Source organism: Crocodylus siamensis, chromosome 4 (assembly GCF_052110815.1).
Source record: "Crocodylus siamensis isolate JL-2025a chromosome 4, ASM5211081v1, whole genome shotgun sequence".
NCBI lineage: Eukaryota > Metazoa > Chordata > Crocodylia > Crocodylidae > Crocodylus > Crocodylus siamensis.
In genome coordinates, this window is record NC_143398.1 from 13314910 (window position 1) to 13338758 (window position 23849).

At 45.1% G+C, this 23849-nt stretch overlaps 1 protein-coding gene across 6 annotated transcripts in view; it reads right to left on the reverse strand.

Moving 5' to 3' along the window:
- Positions 1-23849, reverse strand: part of FRMD4A (FERM domain containing 4A) — a 272648-nt gene that overhangs the window by 125723 nt on the left and 123076 nt on the right. For all 6 annotated transcript variants that reach the window (XM_090041830.1, XM_090041829.1, XM_090041828.1 and 3 more), the window contains exon 3: positions 307-401. In XM_090041830.1, the coding sequence (XP_089897956.1) occupies positions 307-401 (95 nt within the window). The remainder of the gene's footprint in view (positions 1-306; positions 402-23849) is intronic.

Here is a 23849-nt window from a genome sequence, read left to right on the forward strand (position 1 = left end):
GCATAAGATGACCTTCTGCCAATGTCAAAGACAAGGGCTCTGTCAACATCTGACTAGGAAGGGACTGCTCATGTCTCCTTGCATCTCAGGCAACAGTTAACTCACAGTAAGTGACACCCAACATTGTATGAAGGGCCAGTAATGAGATTAATGCATATGCTACCTTAATCTCACATTAGCCCCATGTCCCACCAGGCCTGGGCTAGGGACATAAATAGTGCACAGGCCTATGTGTTGGCCCTTCTGCCTGGAAGATGGGCAGGCAGGCTTTTTATGCTTCCCGGTGCTTTCCGCCATGACACTTACGTTTCGTCCGTGAATGCAATGCCAAAGTATTCTTTCTCCTTCAGGTTGAAATGAGATGCCACCAGGTCAAGCAGCTCCTTGGCCAAAAGCTTTGGCTGGAAAACAAGAAGGAAAAACAATTAACAGTGGGGTCAAGCCTCATATACTTCTTACACTTCCTTCAATATAAATCTCTAGTATAAAATAGGATTATCATAGAAGGATAAGTGAGTAGGCAAGGCAAGTCTGAAGAATATATAGCTGATGGCAGACACAGCTGATAATCTGTCCACAGAGAAGTTCTGAAGAGGATGGGATTAACTATTTTCATTGGTCAAGGAGAGATCTTTATGGCAGATATCAGAGTCACTGCTGCTTGGAGATTTAGCTTAAATATTACGGAAAACATAAAAACATGGACAATTGAAAAATCTCTACAGAAGCCTAGAGAATCTCCATTCCTGGGGGTGTTCCTGGTTAGACTTCCAGCCATAAGACCTTAAGACTTGGTCTGCTGCTTCCCTTATCTCTCTGTGATAATCTTAGTACTGCAGCGGTGGGAGTTTTAAACAAAAAAGCCAATGCTAGATAGAGCCATATGGTGAACAAGGTCTTTCCTATGATTCAGAGGGTGGTCCTTTTATTGAGCCAGGGCTGCCTTGTGCATGCCCTGTGGAAACCCTGTAAGCTTTGAGTTTGATGTGAGTTTGATGCTGCTGCAAAGGGTACTTGGTACGTGGGCGTCAGCTGCTGCTCTTTCTTTCCGGGAGCCTAAACCCTGTGACACATGGGATTGTTCCATCCTAAGTGCAGGACTTTGAACTTGTCCTTGTTGAACCTTATGCCATTCCTTTTGGCCCAATCCTCCAATTTGTCTAGGTCACTCTGAATCCTAGCCCTACCCTCCAGTATATCTACTACTCCTCCCAGCTTGGTGTCATCTGCTTAGGGTACACTCTATGCCATCTTCCAAGTTGTTGATGAAGACATTGAACAAAACTGCCCCCAGGACCAACCCCTGGAGCACTCCACTTGATACCAGCTGCCAACTAGATATTGAGCCATTGACTCTCTGAACCTGATGCTCCAGCCAGTTTTCTGTCCACCTTGCAGTCCATTTATCCAGCCCATACTTCTTTAGCTTGTCTGCAAAAATGCTGTAAGAGACCGTATCAAAAGCCTTGCTAAATCAAGGTATACCACACCCATCAGTCTCCTTGCATCCACAGAGCCAGTCACCTCATCATAGAAGACAATCAGGTTGGTCAGGCATGATTTGCCCTTGGTGAACCCATGCTGACGGTTCCTAATCACCTTCTTCTCCTCCAAGTGCTCAGAAATGGATTTCTTGAGGATCCACATTAAATGCAACCAAGTTAGTTATTCCTCAACTCCGGCCAAAATCCCTAAGACCATCGCCTCATCCTCTTAAATGCTTACTTCCACCCACTACCACCTGGCACCAGTGAGGCAGATGGCACTCAGCAACACTTGTTTTTATGCCAACCTGTGCACATTTAATGCTACCTCACCTTCTTACCCACCTAGTTTGCCTGTTTCATCCACCTGTTACATCCTAACTGACACTTGGATAACAAAGGATTATTTTGTTATTTGTCTATGCAGCACCTGGCACTGTGGGGCCTTGATTCTTGATTGTGGTACCTAGGCATGCAAGGAGAGAAACAACAACTGTTATCATGCTTAGACCCTTCTGCAGCTGGAACAGTTTGTTCCTAGTGTTTGAACAAAGCCTGAGCCACTGGATTGGAAGGATATGTTAGTGGATAGGAAACTAAAGTGAGTCTCAAGAGACCCAAGCTTAGTTTCTGAATCAGATATCGTATGCAGGACCTTGGCCAAATCACTTACAGCATCTAAGTCTACAACAGGGGTCTGCAATGTTTTTGGGCAGTGCCAAAAACACCCGCAACCTCAACTTGTAAGATGTTGGCATGCCAGGGGCAGGGAAACCACAAGGGGATCATTCTTGTAGTGGCAGTGCAGCCCCAGCCCCTTCTCTGCTGTCCACCTCGAGGCACGTGTGATCCCACCACCAGCAATGAGCTGGACTAGTCCCCTGCAGACCCCCGTGCAGCCACTTGCAGCCTCCTGGCTGCCTGCTACAGCCAGCCCGACCTCTGGGCAGGCCCTTGCCACCCACCATGGTGCCTGGGCTGCTCGCAGCAGGTGAAGGGGAGGCTGCAAGCAGGGTCCATGGAGCCTAGCCTGACTTGCTGCTGGTAGTGGGTGCACATGTACCCCAAGGTGGATGATGAAAAGGCGGCTGGGGTGGCACTGCCACAACAAAGATCAGGCCCCTCATGGCTTCCCCGCCACCTATCCTGAGGTGCACGAGCCAAGCAAAATGCCTTCACATGCATGTGTGCTAGCAGTTGCCTACCCATGGTATATACCACTTACACACCACACTCAGGCCTGACACCAGGAAGCACAGCATCTGGTCCATGTGCCCCTCCTCAGCCTGCAGCAACACTCAAAAAATGGGGCAATGTAGTTGCTTTAAAGCCACTGGGACCTCATGTCTTTGGCTTGGGTGTTTGTACTGGTACATGGCCAGGGCTGCTCTAAAGCAGCAATGTAACGTCATTTTCAGCAGTGGGCACTTGTATAGCAGCTGTCCTCGGTGGCCACGCTCCTGGGAACAGCACTGAAGTGATGCAGGAGAGCTCTTCATCTCCATGCTTTCCAGCTGGTAAAGGAAGCCCATGATTCCCTACTTCATCTTGTGAGGATAAAATCCATTAACGACTGTGAGATGGTTGGACATTATGAGGGCAAGGACACCAGAGTACCAAATATGTCACCAGGCCAGCCCCGTGGTTGCAGAAATAGCTGGCCAGAGTTGCATAAGTGGCACAATTTCATCTCATTGAGTTCTAGTCATGCGAGCCCCATATCACTGTCTTCTCCTGGTTACTTTTAAAAACTAGATTATTTCCATTCCTGTCTGAGCAGGGGCATTTGTGGAGAGCAGCGCTCCAAGTTGTATTCAACCAGCCATCATTAAGAGGCAGGGGGACATAGGGAGAGGGGGAGCGCTTTTGTGTTTCCAGATGAATCAGTTCTGACCTTACAAACCACGCACACAATGACAGCATCGTCTGAGCAGCCGTGGCCACTGACAGAGGCCAGGTGAACTCCATCTCGCAACAATGGCATATACTGCGGCATTGTGCCCTGCAGCTGGCACAGACTGGTAAGAACTGCTCTGCTGTGATTCAGATGTTTGACAAATGAGCAATTATGCTGGAGAGTGGGGAAGCCAGACATCAGACTCAGCCCGGCTGCACTCATTTAGGGGGGGAGGAACATGTATGACATGTTGCAGTGTAACAAGAGGCCCCTTCTTGCCTGCCCCACCTATTTTGTGCATTTCTTTTTCCTTCTAAGTATTGGCAGAGACCTAGCACACTCATTGCATGGGTGTGGTAAGGCTCAGAGCAAGCCAGAAAGCTGTAGGAAAAACCTACAAACTACATCTACATATCAATTAAGCTCAGCGTCACTAAAGAAAACAAAAAAACTAAAATATCGACTTCGAAGACTGTAAAGATATCCTGGTGCTAACCTAACTCACTTACTGTCCCCAGTAGCCTTTGATCCTCACTACCTCACACTGCATTTTTATATATTTGTCACAGTGCATTTTTTTATTAATACTTCATCTGTCTCATCTTTACCATGGTATTTTGTATATTTTATACTTTTAAACCCTTAAGGAATGTATTCCCCGTAGAATGAAGTTACACCCTGGACCATTGTTAAAAACACTGCATTGAAATTATAATAGTAAAGTGATAAAATCTGCTATACTGGGCTGGTCCCCCTTGAGTGAATGCCAGTATGTATGATGAATCAGTAGATAACTGAAGACAAAGCAAGAGCCTCTGGCTGTTGACAATAACCTAGACAGAGAAACTTAGCGCTACAAAACTTTACAAGCCATTTCAGGCTAATCAAGCCAAGGAATCGATTCCTGGAACTGAGCACCCACCCTACTGACTATTCCTGTAACCCGTAACAATACAGCCATTAAGTCAATAAGTCAAGGGTGGACTTCCGAAACTTTGGGTACCAGCAGGCAGAGACCCCTGTGACTAACAGCTGTCATGCATTACTCAAGACCCACGTGGGACAGCGACCTCCACATTGGGCAGCCAAGATGATGCTGGGGAATCACACGAGTCTGCCAGAAAGGGATAAAAGGCAGTGACGCGTGACCCTCAGTAGTGCCCTCTCATCCAGCACCTGACCTACCGAGACAGAAGGACAAGCAGGTGACCCCCTTCTGCAGAAGACATCACCTTGAAGGAAGCTGACCATTGACAGCAGGCTCCAGGGCCTTGGACAGGGAGATATACTAACACCAGTGCTCTCACAGTCACTACAGCAGCTACTATACACTATGCTACATGGGTTTGAATGAGTGAGCGTATGCGTGTGTCTGTGTTAAGGTGACCAGTACTCCTCATAACTCGGAGGTTGCATTTATGATTTTATTGGTAACTTCACATCCCATACAATACATTAGGATTCATTATGATTCTGTGAGTTGGTCCTTTGTAGCCAACAGCAGCATGTTCCAACCTCTCAGGCATAGCTGGAGGCTTCAGATTCGTATGTCACTAGGACGAGGGAATAAAAAGGAGAAGGAAATAAATGACACGGAATAAGCACGACCGCCGATCCCTCAAGAGGCTGGGTGCTGCCTGCCTTCAGTACAACAGCATCCCACAGGGGCAGGTCTCTAGTGGGGTGGTCCCAGGAGCACCACCCATTCTCCTCACAGCTGTGACATACAAAGCATTTGCTCACTGCTGCTGTGGCGCAGGGACATCTGATGGATACAGCATGTGAAGTCACCCTCTGAGGATGCACCAGTGCGTAAGTGCCTTGCGTGCTACTCTGTACAGTCTGCATTTCCCAACAAAAGACATCCTTGGCTCAAGCAGTTTCCTGCCTGACTGCTGCCTGCAACATGGGAAGCAGGATGGGTGAAGGATCCTTGCCTCCAGTATGCGGGCAGGCCTCTCGAAAAGTGTGCTGCATCAGATAAGAGGGGATAACCCATGCCAGTGCTGGCTCCGCACCAGGTAAATTACTGACCCAGCCTCCCTGAAGAGGCTTAAGACTGTGATGTTAAGTCCTGTTGGTCCCCTTCAAGATTATTTCCCACTGCCATCCTAAGCCATGCATCCGCTGCGCAAAGTTATTGTCCTTTTGGGGGCTGTGGGATGAGCGTCTTCCTTCCCGGGACAGAGAAGGAATGGGGAAGGAGCACCCGAGGGGTGGCGAGGGGCTCCCATTCTAGCTGCCATGAACTCCTTTGTGTGAAGGAGAGGTCCACCTTGTTGTAAAAAGGGGCAGTCAAATTCTGGCAGAGACAAACAAAGTGGCAGCCTATATTCCCTTCTCAGGGGAGACACCAGCACTGACAGCGAACAATTCGGCTGACCGCAGTTCAGGATGGGAATGGATGAGCCATGGCCTCCTTTTGCATGAGCTACACAGACAAAGAGCTCATTACTGAGGTTAGTGGAATATTATTTTAATTCATTATTAATTTCTGGGCTTAATTTTCCACAGGGATATTTTTTTTGCATTAATAAAACCCTTGCCTCAGACCCATGGAGGAAGACGTGGCTAGTCCGATAGCACGGGGGAAGCTGCTGTGAATGCTGGTGGCGCTGGGCTCAAAAAGGCAATGCCCAGTCACAGGGATGCAAATCAGGAGTGCAAGAGGGGTCCAAAAGTGGTCCAACCCTCACAGATGTGGGACAAGTTCTGTAGTAGCACGTGGCAACCTTTTACATCAATGGCTTTTTTGTTTCCTTCCCACCCACTCCTCTGAGACCCACACAGCTGAGGGAACAGCCTCGGGGATAGCAAGTCCCCAGGATCCTTTATGCGGTGTACGCACAAGTTCAGCTGGTGCAAAGGATTGTGGGAAACATCCAACCCCCATAGCCGCAGATGGCTGGGCCATACCTGGGCCAAGACTGGTCAGTGGACATCCTGAAGCTGGAGCTACAAGGCCTGAAGACTGGTTTGTGGGATGAGGGATGGTGGTACAAGTGCTGTTCTTCCAGCATTGCTTTCCACATGACACCTATTTATAAGGCCAGGACAAAGATAATGCACGCTAAGCAAAGAAAAAGCTTTGACCTCTCACTACTATATAGAAATTGCCCTGGCCCAGAACCTGGTCCCAGCCCAGTCTGAGCTGGAGGAGGGGAAAAAAAATCCTTCCTCCCAAGCTGGGATGGGATAGCCTTCATTTGGCACCAGTGCTCCCCGTCCAGGTGTGGAAGAGCTGTGGGATCCAGCACGTGTACTGATGTCCCAACAACCAACTATTCCCAGCTACTCTGCATCCTGTCCCCAAGTCCCTTCTGCACGGCAGTATGCTGTGAGCCGGATTCCCATTTGTCGTCCCCACTTCTTCCCTCTGCAGCTGCACAGATTTGCTCTGGATGCATTGTACATAGGGCTGTTAGCACCTGTGACAGTCACAGCTCTGTAGAGTACAAAAGCATGGCACCTAGATGCCTCGGTGAGGGTCTCGTTAGAAACAAAGCCATTAGACAGAGAGAACGGCATGAATATGTCATTCAAGGGAATTCTGACGGGCTAATATAATGGTAACCTCCTCTGGAAATTCAAACCAGATCTGGCAGCGCAGAGCAATTCTAGCTTTTCCTTCTGCCCCTTGGGAAAGGAGAGCAGATGGGAATTCATTAGGGACTGCCTCCTTATTAACACAAAAACCCAAATGCCCCTCAGCATGCTCTGGGCAATGTCAGAAGGGTTTATTTGAAATGCTGTTTAATGCGCTGCAGCAGCAAAGCATTTCTGCCTCGATAGCAAGGAACAAAATGAACGCATGGCTGGGGCTGGGCTTTAACCAGGGTTCATGCAGCCTGGGAGCAATCAACCCCCTACACAGCTTGCGTGCTGGGGAAATGCTGCTTAGATGCAACTAAGCAAAATCCAGAGGCAGGCAAGGACCTACTCATCTTACTAATTATAAGGGGGAACATGCTGGTAAGGAGCTGTAAACCAAGGAGGGACAGAATAAGCAATGAGCTAGACAGAACAACCCTGCACTGGCCGCGTGTGGGGAGCCAAGGAGTCTTTCCCATTTCTCTGCTCCAATCTGCAGAGACAGCGAGCATGACTCTCATGGACTTTGGCTGCAGGCGTGGATGCTTAGCTCTTCTGAAAAACAAAATGTAATGTCTATAGACCAAATCCTGAAGTCTTGACTCGTTTCTTCATTCTCAGGCAATATTACTATTGGACTAGCATAAAAAGCAAAGGCAGGATAGAGGGATTTTATGTCAAGGGTCATAAAAAAAGGTTATCTTGAATGTAAAAAAAAGGAAATTACTGGTCTCTATTTTGAGATGCCTAATGCCTACATCTCCTTTTGCTTTGAAGGACTAGTAAATACAGCACAATATGATGTGTAGATGATCAGAGAATTGCCCAGATCATTCTTCTATACACAAAGCTGGCTTGATCAAAGCATTTTCAGGTCATATAAAGAAATGTCAATTGGGCGGACACTGAATCCCCTGATAATATCCCCAGTGCCCTGGCTAGAGCTGGTGTATGTGCTAGTGAGAACAGCGGGAATAGATCTTTCATGCAGAGGTGAACTATACTTGTTTTAGGGTCCATTTTAAAGTCGGATTTGTCAAAAATGATGAATTAACTTCACTGTGCGATGCATCCTTCTGTATGGTGCCTTTATCTATGGATGCATAATATAATACAGGTGTCTCTTTAACTGGATGTGAAGGTGACTTAGTCATGTAAAAAAGAGTTACAGAAGGACAAGACAAATGTAAAAGGAGAAGTGAGCAGAAATAACACTATTGTGCCAAAGAGGGGGAAGTGTGGGGGAATACCCATCATACTCAAGTTTGGAAGTGGGGAACCATGCTCCTCTCGGCTCCCTTTTGCTTTAGAGATAGTAAAAAAAAATAAAATGGCAAAATAATATAAAACATTTTATAAAGGATGGACATATTTTTGGTCCAGAAGTTTCCTAGGGGAATGAGTCTTCTCTTGTTCAACACTGAGAACATTTCCAAGTATTGTTTATTTCTCTCAATTTTCCCTTCCCTCATCTCCTGTGTTCTTTCTGAATCTTTTTTATTTCTATTCTGTTGCTGAAAAGTAGAGGTAAAAAAGGGGAGAAGAAGGGCACTAAAATGGGGCCAAAAGCAAAATGAGGGCAAAACAGTTCATTTTCCATCTTCACTGAACATACGGATGCATTACAAAATTGAAAGTTTCCAATCTTTTACATTTTTTTTTCAATTAAAGAATAAAAAATGAATCTTAAAAAACATTGTCCAGTTCTGTTGGTAACACTTATGTTAAAGTTAATGTGATGCTCATAACTGGGGACAGGCCAGCAACCCTGGAGACCATGGTCCTCTTGCCTCAGAAAAGTTGGATTACGGGATGTAACAGTGCACGGCCCCACATCTACCCTACAAGCTTATCTCAGATCCAACCTAGGAGAAATCATGTCCAGCCAAGAAAGTGAGCAGCTTCTTTCCCTTTATGCCAGTAAGACATCTTAGTGGGCACAGCTGGAAGCTCTGTTATGTGAGCCTGCTGCTTTACAGGCCAGACTGAGGTCTGGGTTAAAATCAGAGCCTGGGTTTACTTTGAAAATCAGGAAATGGCTAAATGAATTATTCTTCACCTGGCAGAGAAACAGGATTTTTGGTATCGAAGCTATGTCATGTTCGGCATAAAAAGAAGGCAGTATTAGCTGAGAAATTCCATGGCCGTGCGTTTTCCCTGTGGAAAGAACATCAGCCAACTTCTGGCAAGGAAACTTGCTTCTCAGTGTGGGTTTTCCCATTAAGTTTAGAAAGAGTTGAATTTGAGAGATTATGCCTCCACAGTCCAGTGGTGCCATGAATAAGGAACAGATGGTACCGTGTTAGAAGTTGTCGGCATGCATCCATCAATGCAGATGCACACAGAATATATCTTTTGTTTTATCAACTGTCATATAAACCTATCCAAAGCCATCGCAGGCCCTGCACTTCCCCACCTCTCAGCAGCGGGTAGACGGACAAACTCTGAAAAATCTGGGAAGCAGGCAGTTTAATATTTTATGATGTTTTAACATATAAACCAGACACATGGCAGTCACACAAACCTAGGAGAGGCTGAACACATCTAATCAGGCTGCACTAAACTCAACTCTTCCCTGTTTAGAAATCCAAGGCCCACTTCTGGCCAAAGTGTCATGTCTGAGCACTCCTGAAGCCCAGTTTACCAAAAACCAAAGGGGAAGGGGGTGGAGAGTTCTTTGTATCTCTCTATCTGAGATGCAAGAGATTTGCAACCTGGGCATGCAGCAGAGCTGCTCCATGGACTGGGGAAGTGATGCAGATAAGAGAGCAATTTGCATTAATATAGAACAATTCTTCCCCAAACTATCCATAAAGCAGCAGTGACCGGCACGCAAGCAAACACCTTGCCATGCTTTTTGGCTGGATGAAGGCTCCCTGAAACTTTGGTCCACTGAGCGGTGCTGGATGAAAATAAAAGTGCCATAGGGGAGTTCCCACACAATTCCCCTTCTCCTTTTGACTCCATTTCCCTGAGGAAGCGAAGCTGCCCCTGTTTACAGTAAAAACCAGCTATTTATACTATGGTGTATTCAGAATCAGCATCTAAATCATAAGTGCAGTGTCCTGACTCCATGGCGCGGGGTGGATAGCTCTGCTTCTCAGCCAGGGTGCTGTGAAGTGCCCCGAGATACTTTCAGGGGTGACACAGGATGCTTACCACTGTTAGGTCTGCACACACGGTTCACAAGAAGCACCCAAGAATCCACAGCATAAAAAAAAAATTCTGACCTGTTTTGGTCTTTTTTAATTCTTTCCAACAGAAAACATCCTGTATTCTTTTTCCATAGTCAATGAGGGAATTAAAACTAAGAACTGGCATTTTCCGAGGGGTGCCTTGAGCCTAACAAGTGGTACTGCCAGTCTAAAAATGTAGACAACCACTGGTGTATAGGAATGCCAAGACAGACAGCACTGGAAATGAAACACCAGACCTTTGAGCTCCCAACATATAGGCTGGAAAAACACATTATTCAGTGGCAGGCTCTTATCTACTAGAGGCCAGCAGCACGCACATATACCCACATGCATTAGTCAGTACATTACACCATGATTGCTTATGTCCTATAATTTTTCTTGCTTCCATGGGCTTTGTGCATAAAATACTGAACTGTCAGCCATTTACCATTCCTTTCTCGTCAATTTGGTTCTGCCAACAGATCAGGCACCAATTGTTTAACCCATTTTGTGCACTTGGAAGAAAAAGAAAATATCAAATTGCTCAGTACGAATGTTATGTAAATATGAAATAATGGTCCTTTCAGCTATCTTTGCATCTGAATGCAGGGCAATAGCGCTGCTCCAGTCCGCTCATGCTGAAGATCAGAGCCGGGGGAGGGGAGATGCCTTAGGGTTTTGAGGTTTGAATTTCCCTTTCTGGGAGAGATCTGCCATTCTTTAATTCCGTATTAACGGGTCAATATAGGAAGCCTAATCCAAACAGACTGAGAGGTGTTTATGTGAAAAATTGCTCACTGAGATGCAAAATGTCTGCAGACAGAAGGTCTGATTTTTTTTTGGATTTTTTGTGCGTGTCATGAAACAGCTGAACGGCGCCGCCGTTATGGGCAAGCGACTGGAGTATGATAAACCGTGGTGCTTGCAGCTCCACTTTCAGAGAGTTGGCGTTTGACTCAACAAATCAGCGCACCTCATTGATGTAGCAAAGTGAAACCAACTTGCCTCCAGCAAAACAGGGAGCGGGAGGAAGTAAAATGGACTTTTTTGAAAAGTCAGTGATTGCAGGATGCATGTCATAGGCAGGCAAGGGTCTTTGGGTAGATGTGATATCTTTTATTAGACCAACTGACTAGTTGGAAAAAAAGTTCTTTGCAAGCTTTTGGGCACAATCGCCCTTCTTCAGGCATTGGGAGACTCTGCTGGTCTGAGACTCGAAGGAATGAAAGAAGCTAAAAGTGTGACAGTGAGAATGTGAGAAAATTACGTTCTCACTGACATCCTGTCACTCGTTTACTCTTCTTTCATTCCTTGGAGTCTCAGACCAGCAGTCTCCCAATGCCTTAAGAAGGGCAATTGTGCCCAAAAGCTTGCAAAGAACTTTTTTTCCAACTAGTCTGTTGGTCTAATACAAGATATCGCATCTACCCAAAGACCCTTGCCTGCCTATGTCCTTAGACCAGCATGGTTACAACCAAAAACCCAGAAGGCATGCCATGCATTCAAATTTATTTGGGCCAGAAACAGAGACCAAACCCCCATGTTTAGCAAGGCAAACCTCGGACAATACTGCCAAATACATTCCAGATAACTGAGTTGCAGGGTGCCTGACATTTCATCGCTTAATTCATAACTCTTTGCAGAAACTATTTCCTCTTCGCAGTCAGACTGTACATGTATTGAGGATTATTAGAAGACAGTGAGGTGGGGGGGTAGGTGACCTGGTCAAGTCTGTGGGGCATATCAGCGTCAGAGCCAAGATGAAGACCACAGACTCTGCCTCCCGTCTCTGCTTGGACCGCGGTGCGTGGAGCAGCTCCATGTCAGATGTCGCTTTCCCAACACTGATGAAGCAGCAGGCTGAGGGGCTGAGGACAGAAGGTTTTTTGGGACTGGCACCTTCCCCCGCCACCCGATTATTTGTTTATTACAAGTCCTTAAGCACAAAGCAATGAAACGGCTGCTTAGAGAAGTGCATCCCATCTGGGAATCTGTGAGTCCTGGGCTGTCTGCCTTCCTGTCTGGCAGTGGGACCAGAAGAGAAGCAGCAAACTCTTTGCCAGGCACTTGCAGACCGATTTCCTATCTTGCAAAACCCGGAGCTCCTTGCTTATTCTCGGGGCCCCAGAAGCACCAGCAGCACACGTGGCACAGGTAAGTACACACTGACAGCAACTGGAGGGTTTGAGGAATATTTTTTATCAAGCAGCTTGGATGCTGCCATGCACATGTTCGATCCCCATTCCCACTCTTCTGAGTTCAAACTATTCAATCCATCCCACTCTTTGGATTTTGAAGATTGCTAGAGGCCCCCGTGTGAATGATCTCCTAGCTCTCGCTCCCTATGCTCAGGCAGGTGTTTCCTCCAGCTTACACACTTCCTCATTTATATTGAGGATGTTATGCCTTATGTTGTGTCAGGGTTGAAGGTGGTTTTACTAAGACATTAGATTATGGATGTGTATGGGATGGTTTGGATAGGGACGATCCCGCCTCAGGCAGGGGGCTGGAGTAGATAACCTATGGAGATCCCTTCCAGCCCCGCTTCTCTGTGATTCTCCAATCCTTAGCTGAATGAAGGGACAACAGCAGCATCAGGGTCCTCATCAACCCCCCACCCCCCGAAGAGCAGACTGCATGGTTAGCAGCAAGGCATGGAAAGGACTGGGCTGACCATTGCCACCAGTCAGCGTTTACGGGTGGGAGCCCAGTGATATCACCTCCTTTTTGGATCAAGGAAGCGCAGAAATCTCAGTGCTGACGGATGTCACAGTTGCTTCTGCAATGCTGCCAAGGTCACTGTCAGCTCAGCGAATCAGGCATGTAAATGCCAGCAAAGCAAGTTCAAATGTTGCCTCAAGACATCTCACGCATGCAACTATGATTATTATTTTTTTATTTAAACTTTTAGACTTGGATTTTGACAGCTGGGGAGAAACTGCACCTTCCTGTTTTCTCTCTGGATCTGCCCTTCACAAGGGGGGAAGATGTGCACTCTGGAAGCAGAGAAAGAAGTACTTCACAAAACTTAACCTAGCCTCACCTTGCCCTGTGCTTTCCATTACAAACCTGGAACTCACCCCTGGTTTGCTAGATGCTTGGCTGAGCTTTTGAGTGAACTCAAGGCCACATTTTCAGCAAGTCTCTTCTTTCCCCGACAGGCTTAACGGTGGGATTTATAGTTTTGCTGGAAACCATGCTATGTGGATTTGAATGGCTTTAATGAAAATCCAGGCCAAACTTCAGAGTTTTGGCTGAGGTTTGCTTTGAGCTTTCAGGAAACTCAGGAGCAAATTTATGAGATAAAACCCACAAAGAATGATACAAAAATAAATATCCATCCTCTTGCCTGTGTGAACTGGAACAATCAACTTTCCGGCAATCCCGGTTCCATCAACGCAGAGAAGCTGCCTGCAAGCTTTTAGAGCTAACTTCTCCCCTCGAATCTGCACTCTTAGCCACGTTACAGACCCGAACACCTCCCACGTTTCTCTGCACAGGCTCTCTCCGTGACATCGCTGGAATTTCCACATACAAACGAGAGCAAAGGAGACACCACGCTGGTAGCACTGAGACAAGATGCCCAGGCAGGAACGCATTTGTCCTACTTCGGAGAATAATTGGCTTTGTGTAAGTTAAAGAGTGGAGCTCTGTTACAAAGCAACAATGCACCTCCACGGTCAGGCTTAATGTTTGCATTTTGAGTCTTCCAAGTTGCACAGAGCTGAGCATATTTACCGCGCGGAGAAGAGACTGGGAAAAGTAGGTTCTGCTCACAAAATGCCCTATAACAAGAAAACATGACGGAAAGGCTGGTGCTGAGCATTTGGGCCCAAATGAGTGTGAAATATCTGCTAAATGCTTGAAAAGTCAACAAATTGGCCTTGTCTTTCAGACTTGTAACAGAACTCCAGGCCAGGTGAATAACCCCAGGTGGTTTCAGGGTCTGTAACGGAAGTTTTACACAGCTCCAGCACCACATCCTACCACAGGCCTTTTCTGGAAACCTGGAAGCAGACACCCGCTTACAGTGCCCTGCTTGATGATAACACCGGGTTACCTCTATGGGACCTATGCCTTCTGCTAGAAGGAGTTTCTGACTACTTCTAAGCACCTGGGCCAAATCACTTACATCACAGATCAGAGGTTTACACTTCGAGATACAAAGGTCTTGGGTACCGCTCTTGCACGTGACTCATCCAGGCGTGTTTTTACAAAGACTGTTTACAGCTCTTTGGTTCTTCCAACCTCTTTGCCTCTTTCCCTTTCATTTTTTTACAGTACCATTATCATCCTGGCACTATCATCTAGTCCAGCACGATGAGTGCAGTAGTGTCGGGCCACTTCAGAACAGGGGGCTGATTCACTCTCACTTGCACTGGTGTAAACTCTACTGACCTATCTGGAATTAGTCTGATTTATACCAACGTAAGGAGAGGACATTTAGGTCTTCAGATGAAGGGTTTTCAACACAGACTGATTTTCTGGCTCGTGTGCTCCCAACAGCCATCTTCACATAGCTGAAAAGAAGCCCTTCTTTCCAACTCTCTTTCATTTTAAATCATCCCTTTAAAAGCCAGAGATATAATTCTACAGTTATGGTGGAGGTGACATTCAAGGACACCGAATCTGTTGAATCTACAGCTGCAACACATTGACATAAACACAATGGCTTGGTTCTTTAAAGGACTATCTGATTTACTACCTTTAATGGCATTTGCAATAAAGTTAAGCAAGCTAAGATTAAGCAGGTTACCAAATCTTATTCTTTGCATCATAGAACGGATTGCTGGCGTGTCACATGGGATTTATCATTTTCCTCTGAATATGAAATACAGCAGTGATGGATACATGGTAGTAGATTAGATAGACGGATGGACAGATACTTTGTGACGAACTGTATATTCCTTTCCTATTACAGAACTGTGATAAATGAATATAATCAAGACTCAAGATGAAAAATACAGCTCCAGATTTCAAACACCCCAAATCTTAGCAGTGTTGCATACAGAGTTTTGATTCAAGCCTCTATCTCGATAAAAGAAAAGTTAAACATCCAGGCTGATATTCTTTGTAACAAACTGCAGCTGGTAGCTACATCACGTAGGTTAAAAACATTTGAAACGTGAAAAATTGTATACAACAAAGTGTGGGTTTCATACCAATGACCTAAATTATTTTTCATTGAAAAAGGGTCAGGTTTATTTGCTTTTGGGTTTCTAAAGAGATGTATAACTTGCAAGAGGTTAGACAGTGACTGTAAGAAAATTGATGGCATTTTAAAATCACCCAACTGTTTCACAGTTTGCAAATCAAACTTTGTACATCAAGACACTTTCAGAGCCAACCTCCCTCGGCACGAATACATTTTGACACACATTCTGCCATCAGGGCTTGGATAAGAGCTTGGGAGATGAAAGAAAGCAACTGTCATACATATATAACACATAATTTCTGCTGCATCTGTTGAAGTATGTCACCAAGGTAGGGTTTTTTTTTAATTAAAGTTACTGTGACAAGGTCAACAACAATTTTTTATTGAGGTCAGCATTCTTATTTTGAAATTTTTCATCATATTTCTATCAACCATTAGACAAAGAGTTTGCTTGGGGCAAATAATGAAATTGGACAGCTCACACAACCCATTTATCTCTTTGACTGTGAACCTCTGGAAACTCTCCAGTTCACTCAGTTTCAAATCAATTGTAGGAATGTCCATCTCCCTTTAACCCGGGCTTTCAGAAATCAGCACCGGGAAATGCTCTTGACCTCTCATCATTGATAGGGAAAGGAAAAAATAACCTTTTACTGATGATCTCTATCCAGCTACATTTTTGTGGCATTGTGTTTACTTGAAAAAACTCAGCCTGCATATGGCTGTTTATTTCTATCTTGAATCAAAGCCATCTCTTTTATTCTGAAGTAGGTAACCATATGTTCATTTTAGTGACACATGATGCAAGGTTTCCTAAATCCATTAAAACCATTTATAGGAACAAAATTACCCCACATTACCTCCAAGATCAGGTTCTGTACAGTGCTGAACCTGGTATGTTTCAGTAAATGTAATGGAAATAAAAATCAAAATTCAATAAAATCAACAGCAGCACCAGTTCTAGCGCACAGGATTATATCCACTTTACACTTTTCATGACATTTTACACTTGGTCGTGATTTGTGAGTGCAGAGAGACTAATTAAACTGAATAATTAGAGTTATATCCCCACGTGCTGAGATTCAGCAGTGGAAGGGGAAACCCCTATGTAGCCTAACATGCATTATTATAACATATTTGTATTGCTGCAATGCTTGCAAGCCCTAGTGGCAGAAGTGGACCCTATTATGCCAAGGGCTGCAAAAACAAAGGACAAAGGGACAGCCCTACTCAGAGGAGCTTGCGGCTAAAGCATGTGCTGTCTCTTATGTACCCTAATTAGTAGTTTCATTATTTGCTATTTACAAATTTCCTGTACTAAAAATATACTACTAGGATTCTTAAATGGATGGCTTAAAACACAGACACCTCTCTTCCAAGATGTCACACACGCTGCACACACGATTCTTCCCCCAGGGAGGGGATAACTGAGCAACACGAAAGATGTTAGTCACTCTGCACATTGCACTACTGGAACATACTTGGGTACTGTGGGAACATAGATCTAATGGGGAGACTAGAAAACTTGTTTTCACTCCAGCCCCATCATAACGGGACATTAAGCAATGCAGAACATGGTCCTCAGTTGATGTCTATCAGTTCAGATCTGCTTACGAGAGCAGATGACTCCAGGGCAGCCTCAGAGCGTGTGAGCAGGAGCAGGTGGACGTGGAGGTCTTGGAGACGGCGCTCCAGGGACAAGCTGCTGCTGAGCCTGAGGTCCGCTGAGCTGCATGGGAGGTCTCCTGTTCCCTTCAGTGGACTCTGACGCAGGGCCAAACTGCCTGATCCTGCACCCTCCTCTCACAGTGACTTCAACAGCTCATAGGAAAGAGCCCACACTAGACGGGCCCAAGATACAGCCCCTTTACCTAATGAAGAGCCTGTCTGATGGTAAGATGAGAAATTACTCCACTGGAAATGAATAAATCCAAGTACTTTGACTCCAGTCCTCCTGGCTTCGTGCTCCCCCTTTCCTCACTCTGTTAACTCACTACAGAGTCAATCACTGTTTTCAGTAATACGCATTTTTATTACTTGATGGTCGGGGCAACTACGGCCTGGGCCCATCTGAGAAACTGGTTAAGGAAGAGTTCTGCCTACAACCATGGTTTAAGACACAGAGGAGAGGATGGAGGGTAAGGGGAGTGAGAAACTCTAGGCTTGCCCCCTCCTTTTTATTTAACATGCACAAACGCTGCCAGGCTACTGCCCCTCTCCTCCACCACCCAGCCCCTCCATCAAGCTTCTTTGTGCTTTCACCCCTTGTGCATGGGGAATTTCTTTAGGGACAGAACAAAATCTGCAAGGCTGCTATTTGATCCTTCTTTCAGTCCCGCTTCTCCCGAGACACCTGCTAGGCAGCAGAGCTGTCATGTCACTGATTTGATACCAAATCCTGAAATACAACCCAGGATGACGCAGACAAACAGATCTCATTTACTGCTACCTCTCCGAGCTCCTGTTTTCTGCAGCCCAAATAGGTGCAGAGAGTCCTAGGTGGGCTCCATTACCTAGTCTCCAGCACAGTGAGCTAATTACAGTAGCAAGGCAGGTGGCTAGCTGTGATTTATTTTATCTACACTGTGCTCAGCACAACCGAGCTCTGCTTCCTGACCAGGGCGCCTATCCCCGACCATCACACAAATTAACAGAAGTTCCAATAAATAAAAACGGGGACCCACAAAACAGGGACAATCCTCTGCGGCTCGTCAAGTACAAGAGAAAGAACACCAAGGCTACTCTTCCCACCGAAGTACTAAAAGTGCTCACCAAAGGGATGAGAGAGAAACATGAAAGGATTATTTCCCTGGGTATTTGTAAAGGAAACACCAGCAATAAAGCAAGCCCGTGAAAAAGGAGAAGGTGAAAAGAATGACACCTCCTGAACTTTTTTTTGAAAAATCCATCTTCCCATTCATTGGCCAAAAAAAGAAAAAAAAGGAGAAAATAAGTCAAGACCATTAGGATTCAGGTGGTATAGTCCTGGTAGCGATAACCAGTCATGAAAGGAATAATTGGAAAATGTAAACGCATACAAATCTGGAGGATGGCCTTTGTGCAAGGGTGATAGAGGAATTATCCAGTAAATTTAATGAACCGTGGAGACAAAAAGGTTTGGAGATTTAATGGAGATCTGGGCAAGTATCAGAGGATGGGGAAAAACAAACAGAAATGGGACGGGTGGCAAGAGGGGAGAAGAATGATCCTGACAATGGCTAGTCCTGTGAGTGTCACTTCAGTCTGGAATAAAATACAAGAAGGAATTTGAAAAGATATAGAAAAGGCTATGCATCGAGAGGAAACGGACCTCAAGCAGCCTGATTCATAAAGGACGAAGCATGCCAGACAAACTGAACTGGATTTTTTTTTTTTTTGAGTAAGGGACAGAAATACTGTATTATGAATGGGGCTTGCTAAGTGTGTTCATTCTGACTGTGTGACCTCTCACAGCCTTGGCTGACACAGGAATGCTTTCCTCCTGTCTGGGAGGAAGGGGAGAGGCGGAGAGGGTTATGCCAGCCTTATATACTGCACACACATTTATTCTCAGTCCAGAAAGACACTGACTGCCCTTTTAGGACCGATTTTGTCCCTGCTGCAGGGTGGAGCTGGGTAGGAGGACTAGCATCTGGCCCTGAGTGTTTCTAAGCACTGCATCACATCCAAAGTTGGCTTTCAGAGCTAAGCAAACTTCTAAGCTAAAGTATCACTCGCTTTGTTCAAGAGCTATTACATGCCAGCTATAAGATGAAGGACAGCTGGGTTTAGGGGTGCTGGAGAGTAGCCAGGGGAGAGGGTAGGAGCAGGTTTGAAAGCAACTGGCTGATCTAACGGGGGCTTGGGGGATCTGGCCAGCAAAGACAACATGCCCACCAGCACTCACGGACCAGAGGTTTAAGCGAAAAGAAACTCCAAGATTTGTCAGAAATATCCTTGGGGGAATGTAGGGGTGGGAACCTTCCAGACCGGGGAAAAGATTTTGATTTTTGAGTTTCTGATTTGCTGAGATGGGGTTAAACTGCACCATGCTGCTATATTTTTATACTGTAGTATTTTTTCAGAGTGTCCAGAGCATATGAAGAGGAATCTTTTTTTTTTTAGCAACATGTGCATCTCTGAATAAACCATTATATACAGCTAACCATGACATAGATGCAATTTAAATTTCTGGGAGAGGTGCCTTCTTGAATTGAGATTGGATCAGACCATTTCTCTCTCTGAGTTCAAAAAATGTCTTTCAGCATGGTGAGAAAAGATGGCTGATTGTGAAGATGGCTTTGTTCAACTTGGGGTTGAGTCCCTCAATAGCGAGCTGTTTCAGCTGGCCCTGCCTCCTTGGGATAAGGAGAGTCTGTCTCCCAGTGCCTCTAAGCTCAGGCCACTTCTCTTACACTGTGCTACGGGAATGGCTTACTTCATCGCAGCTGGACGGGATGTCAGATTTCTTCATGCATGGGCTTCCTGACAAAGCTCTCCAGCTGCCTGCCTTCAAAGGAAGCTATAGTCTTTCCTCTACTTAGGAAAAGAGGTCGCCCTCTGACTCTTGGCTCCCAGGTGGTCTCTCCGCATCTTGCCACATACTTGCCGTGACAAAAACATCTTGCCTATTATTTTGGGAAGGCAGACTTCTCAGCTAGAGCTGCACACTTTTCTACAGGGGCTGGACTCCCTCCTTAGTGACTGGTGTCCTGTTCCTTTTACAGTTAATGGGGAAACTCTCTTTGGCCTCAACAGGCGGAGGATCGGGCCCTAAAGCAGAGCAACGGCAGCAAGAAAACCATAGAGGGGATCTTCCCTGCTCTGCTCTCGTGGCTAACGGAGCAAAGTCGGATCAGAGAGGCCACCAAGGAGATGAACACCCTGTCGAGATGCTGACAGGTAACAAGTTGAGAGCCCAAAGGAATCAGACAGGGGTGATGGAGATCCTGATGAGGACTCTTGGGGAACTGATCACACTCTGACGGATCAGCCAGCAATCACGTTGTTCGAACGATGGGACCATGTCTTGCTATTCTACCAGGTTGGGGCTTCCCTGCAAAACACTGCAACAAGTATGTTAGCGTGGCATGCAAAATCTGAGGTGAAACTATAGGGTCCAGTGAAATTAAAGAGCGCAATAGAAGGCCGGCTTGGAGTGGGTACCTAACTTCAGGCACTGACTGATTGGCGCCTCTCAATAATTCACATGTTCTCTTGTCTTATTGTCCCTACAGGATTGTATTGCGTCTTTCTTTTCTCCCCTAGAATGGACTGAATGGACACCTGCCTCTGACAAACCACCAGAGCTTCATTATTTAAGCAGCTGGAACTGCATTTCTATTGATTTTTCTTTCAAAATGACTTAAGTAGTTGCAGATTCAATGAAAGCTTTAGAAACCAGGTGACCATTGTTTATAGTCTGTGCCTGCAGTCTCTGTGGCAGTCAAGATTAAATGTACCAAGTCAGCCATTGTACTGCAAAAAAGAAATCATTGGGGAAAGTTTCTAGTGCAGACTTGGTCTTTGATGCAATCAGGTTACATGATGTATAAGGAGGCAACATGCCAGTGCATATCATAAAGGAAGAAAATATACAACCCAGACTAGATTCTCACCAGTGAAAATTTGTAAAGGTCCGATAACTTCAAATGAGTTTCACCTATTTACACCAACTGAGAACCTGGCCTGCTGAGTTTTTGTAACGCTATTAAATGTACAAGAATTAGGTGAGGAGGTGTCCACGTCTAAATCTATTAACCTAACATGAAATTCTTTGTCTTGGGAGCCCCCGTAGGGTAGTAATGAATAGGTAGCCCCAACAAAAGCCCACTCAGGTTGAAAGAGAAGGTCACTGACTTCAACGACCCGTGGATCAGGTCTCCTTATTCAGTAAAATAAAAACGAGCCAACTACTTAATTAAAAAACAAAGTGTCTTGCATTTGACACTCCACAGATAAATATAGCCATCCCAGCAGACTACAAATCTCCTGTGTGTTGACATGGACTCTTCTGTGTTTCCAAAGCTGAATTTAAAATCTAAACGATTAAAAAAAAAAAATCACTGTCAGAAGAATCCCAAAAGAAAACGCTCCAGAGATTTGAAACACAGTTCGTTGCCTCCTGGCATGAAGCAGAGGATGACTGTCATGTACGTGTCATTCAGAGGCAGTGGATGCTGTTTCAAAAGCTTTTACCTGAACTATACGGCCTTGGAGATAATCAACCTAGCCTTCTGGTAGACCACAGTGAGGGTAGATGGGTTGTCTTCCATTACTACGACCCGATCAGCTAAGTCAACAACAAATACAGATCGGGACCAAATGTGCAGTGCCCCTGCCAGAACTCTCCTTGACACCGATGGGAATATTGCCTGAATAATGGCTACAAGACTGGACCATTTTTGACATTCAGTCAACTTTATTTCATTTTATTTTGTTGATTATCAGCTTCCCTGTTACATAATACTGTTTCAGGAGCCATTACAATCATCCCCTTGAGTCAAACACTTAAGTACAATCACTTAGCTCATTTTCAATAACCAAATGAAAAAGAATCAACTGAACAAAGGAAAGAAAAAGACTCTTTGCTGCTTAGTGGCCAAAAAAGGAGTAACAACATGCAACATTCCTGGAGCTTCTATTACCTAATTCTCATGATTTCCACTTGCTTTATGCTATTAGAAGCATCTGCCACTAATCAACTGTCCAGAAGCTGAAAATACATAATAAATTCTGTTAGCTACTTCATAGCGACATTCAAGCCAAGGACGGCAAGGTGCTTAACAAATACTAATGAGGTTGGAAAACTAGAGATGTGTCCAAAATGTTTGCAGCCAAATTAGAAGCATAGAAAATACACCCTTGATTCTGAATTTTCTCACAAACTTGGAAGTTAAAAGGGAGCTGCTGGTTAGTGTGTAAATATCCAGAAAAGGGGAAACTTAGAAGACCCTAAAACTCTGGAAAAGCTTTGATCTGGACTTAACCATGCGGCCTGATATTCTTTCCTACTGAAAACACGAAGCACCATGTTCTGAAACAAAGAGCTGGTGAAATAAATGCCTTGTTGCTGAATTTTGCTAGCCTGTCAAAATTCAGGGTGTGCAAATTTAGGAACCCCTGAGAACCAAACCTGCTAACTCACCTACACTTCTGTTCACACCGTTCCTGTGAAGCAGCTGCATGTTACTTCCACACTGTGCTAAGGGTGAGATGGGTCACAGAGAGGTTAAATATCTTACTTACCGACAGCAGAGCTAGAGATACAATACAATCTAAATTCACTTCAAAAGTGCTTCCCTTTTTCTTTCTTGTTGGTCTAATAAAAGATATCATCATCAAAATCTTATTGGTCTCATAAAAGATATCATCTCTACTTCGAGTCTTGATTGCCTTTCCCTCTTTCTTTCCCATTTTAACTCTAAAACAGGATTGTGAGTTTGTAGCAGCATGAACAGTTTTGAGACTGGGCTCTGGGCTCATTGAGAGACGGAGGGTGTCAGGCTGACCTAACTCATGTTTTCTTGAAATTTTTAAAGGGAATTGATTACCCATTTGGATAAGCTCTCTGGATTCTCAGAAGACAGGAATAATAGGGGTGGATTAAGACAGCCAAAAGTGAGTAATATGCAGAGGGTTTAGATGAAGAGGTATAAAGATAAGTCATAGATCAGCAAAACCGTCACTGGAAGGAAATGACAGGGCTGGAAACAAAACTAGATGGCTTCTAACTTTAAAGAACATTAAAGTTTTCTTAGTGAACTGCAGGACCCCATTCTCACCTTCAAAACATGCTATGCTTAGTCCACTCAGCTATCTTCCAGCCCTACCATCTAAAATCTATTCCCATCCAACGCTCGAGCTTTTACACATGACTGGCAAATGAATAAAGATGATGCAGTAACAGTCACCCTTAATAAAGATCAAACTGGCAGAGGAAACATTTGCAGCAGCACTACTAGTTTGCATGGGTCAGAAGAAAGATGGTACTTGAAATATCCATCTTAACTTCGAAGCCAAGGGATAAAATTCAGTGCAAGCTGTTTATCTTGGGTCTGGTTCGTTGTTTTTTCAAGGAATGACAATGGGCCTTTTTCGAAAACTAAAGAATAAGGAGGATAATCACATTTGTAAATTGTATGGGATTCATCCGAGAAACAGACATTGATGACACTGCCTAGGCCGCCGTTCCTGGAGAGAGGAGGTCAGAAGTGATGGCCATCTTCACAGCCCCACTAGATCAGGTGCTTTCTACCCAGGGTCTCTTGGCCTAGGATCCTATTCATTTAACGAGCACTGACCATCCCTGATCAAAGATACAAGTCCATCAACCGCAGTCACGGCAAAGCAGGTGGGGATGTTCAGAAACCCCACTAATGCTTGTGGGCTTTCTCATCTGAATGGACCAGTATGGGGCAGAGTTTAACCATCTAATCACTTTTCTAAGGAGTAGATGATGGCCTGTCTGTCAAGGGAGATGGCAGATCAAGATGTCTACTCTAGGGAGTTGCATGACAATCACTGGTAGTTGAGATGCAAAAATGAAATGATGTGGCCTGATGTAG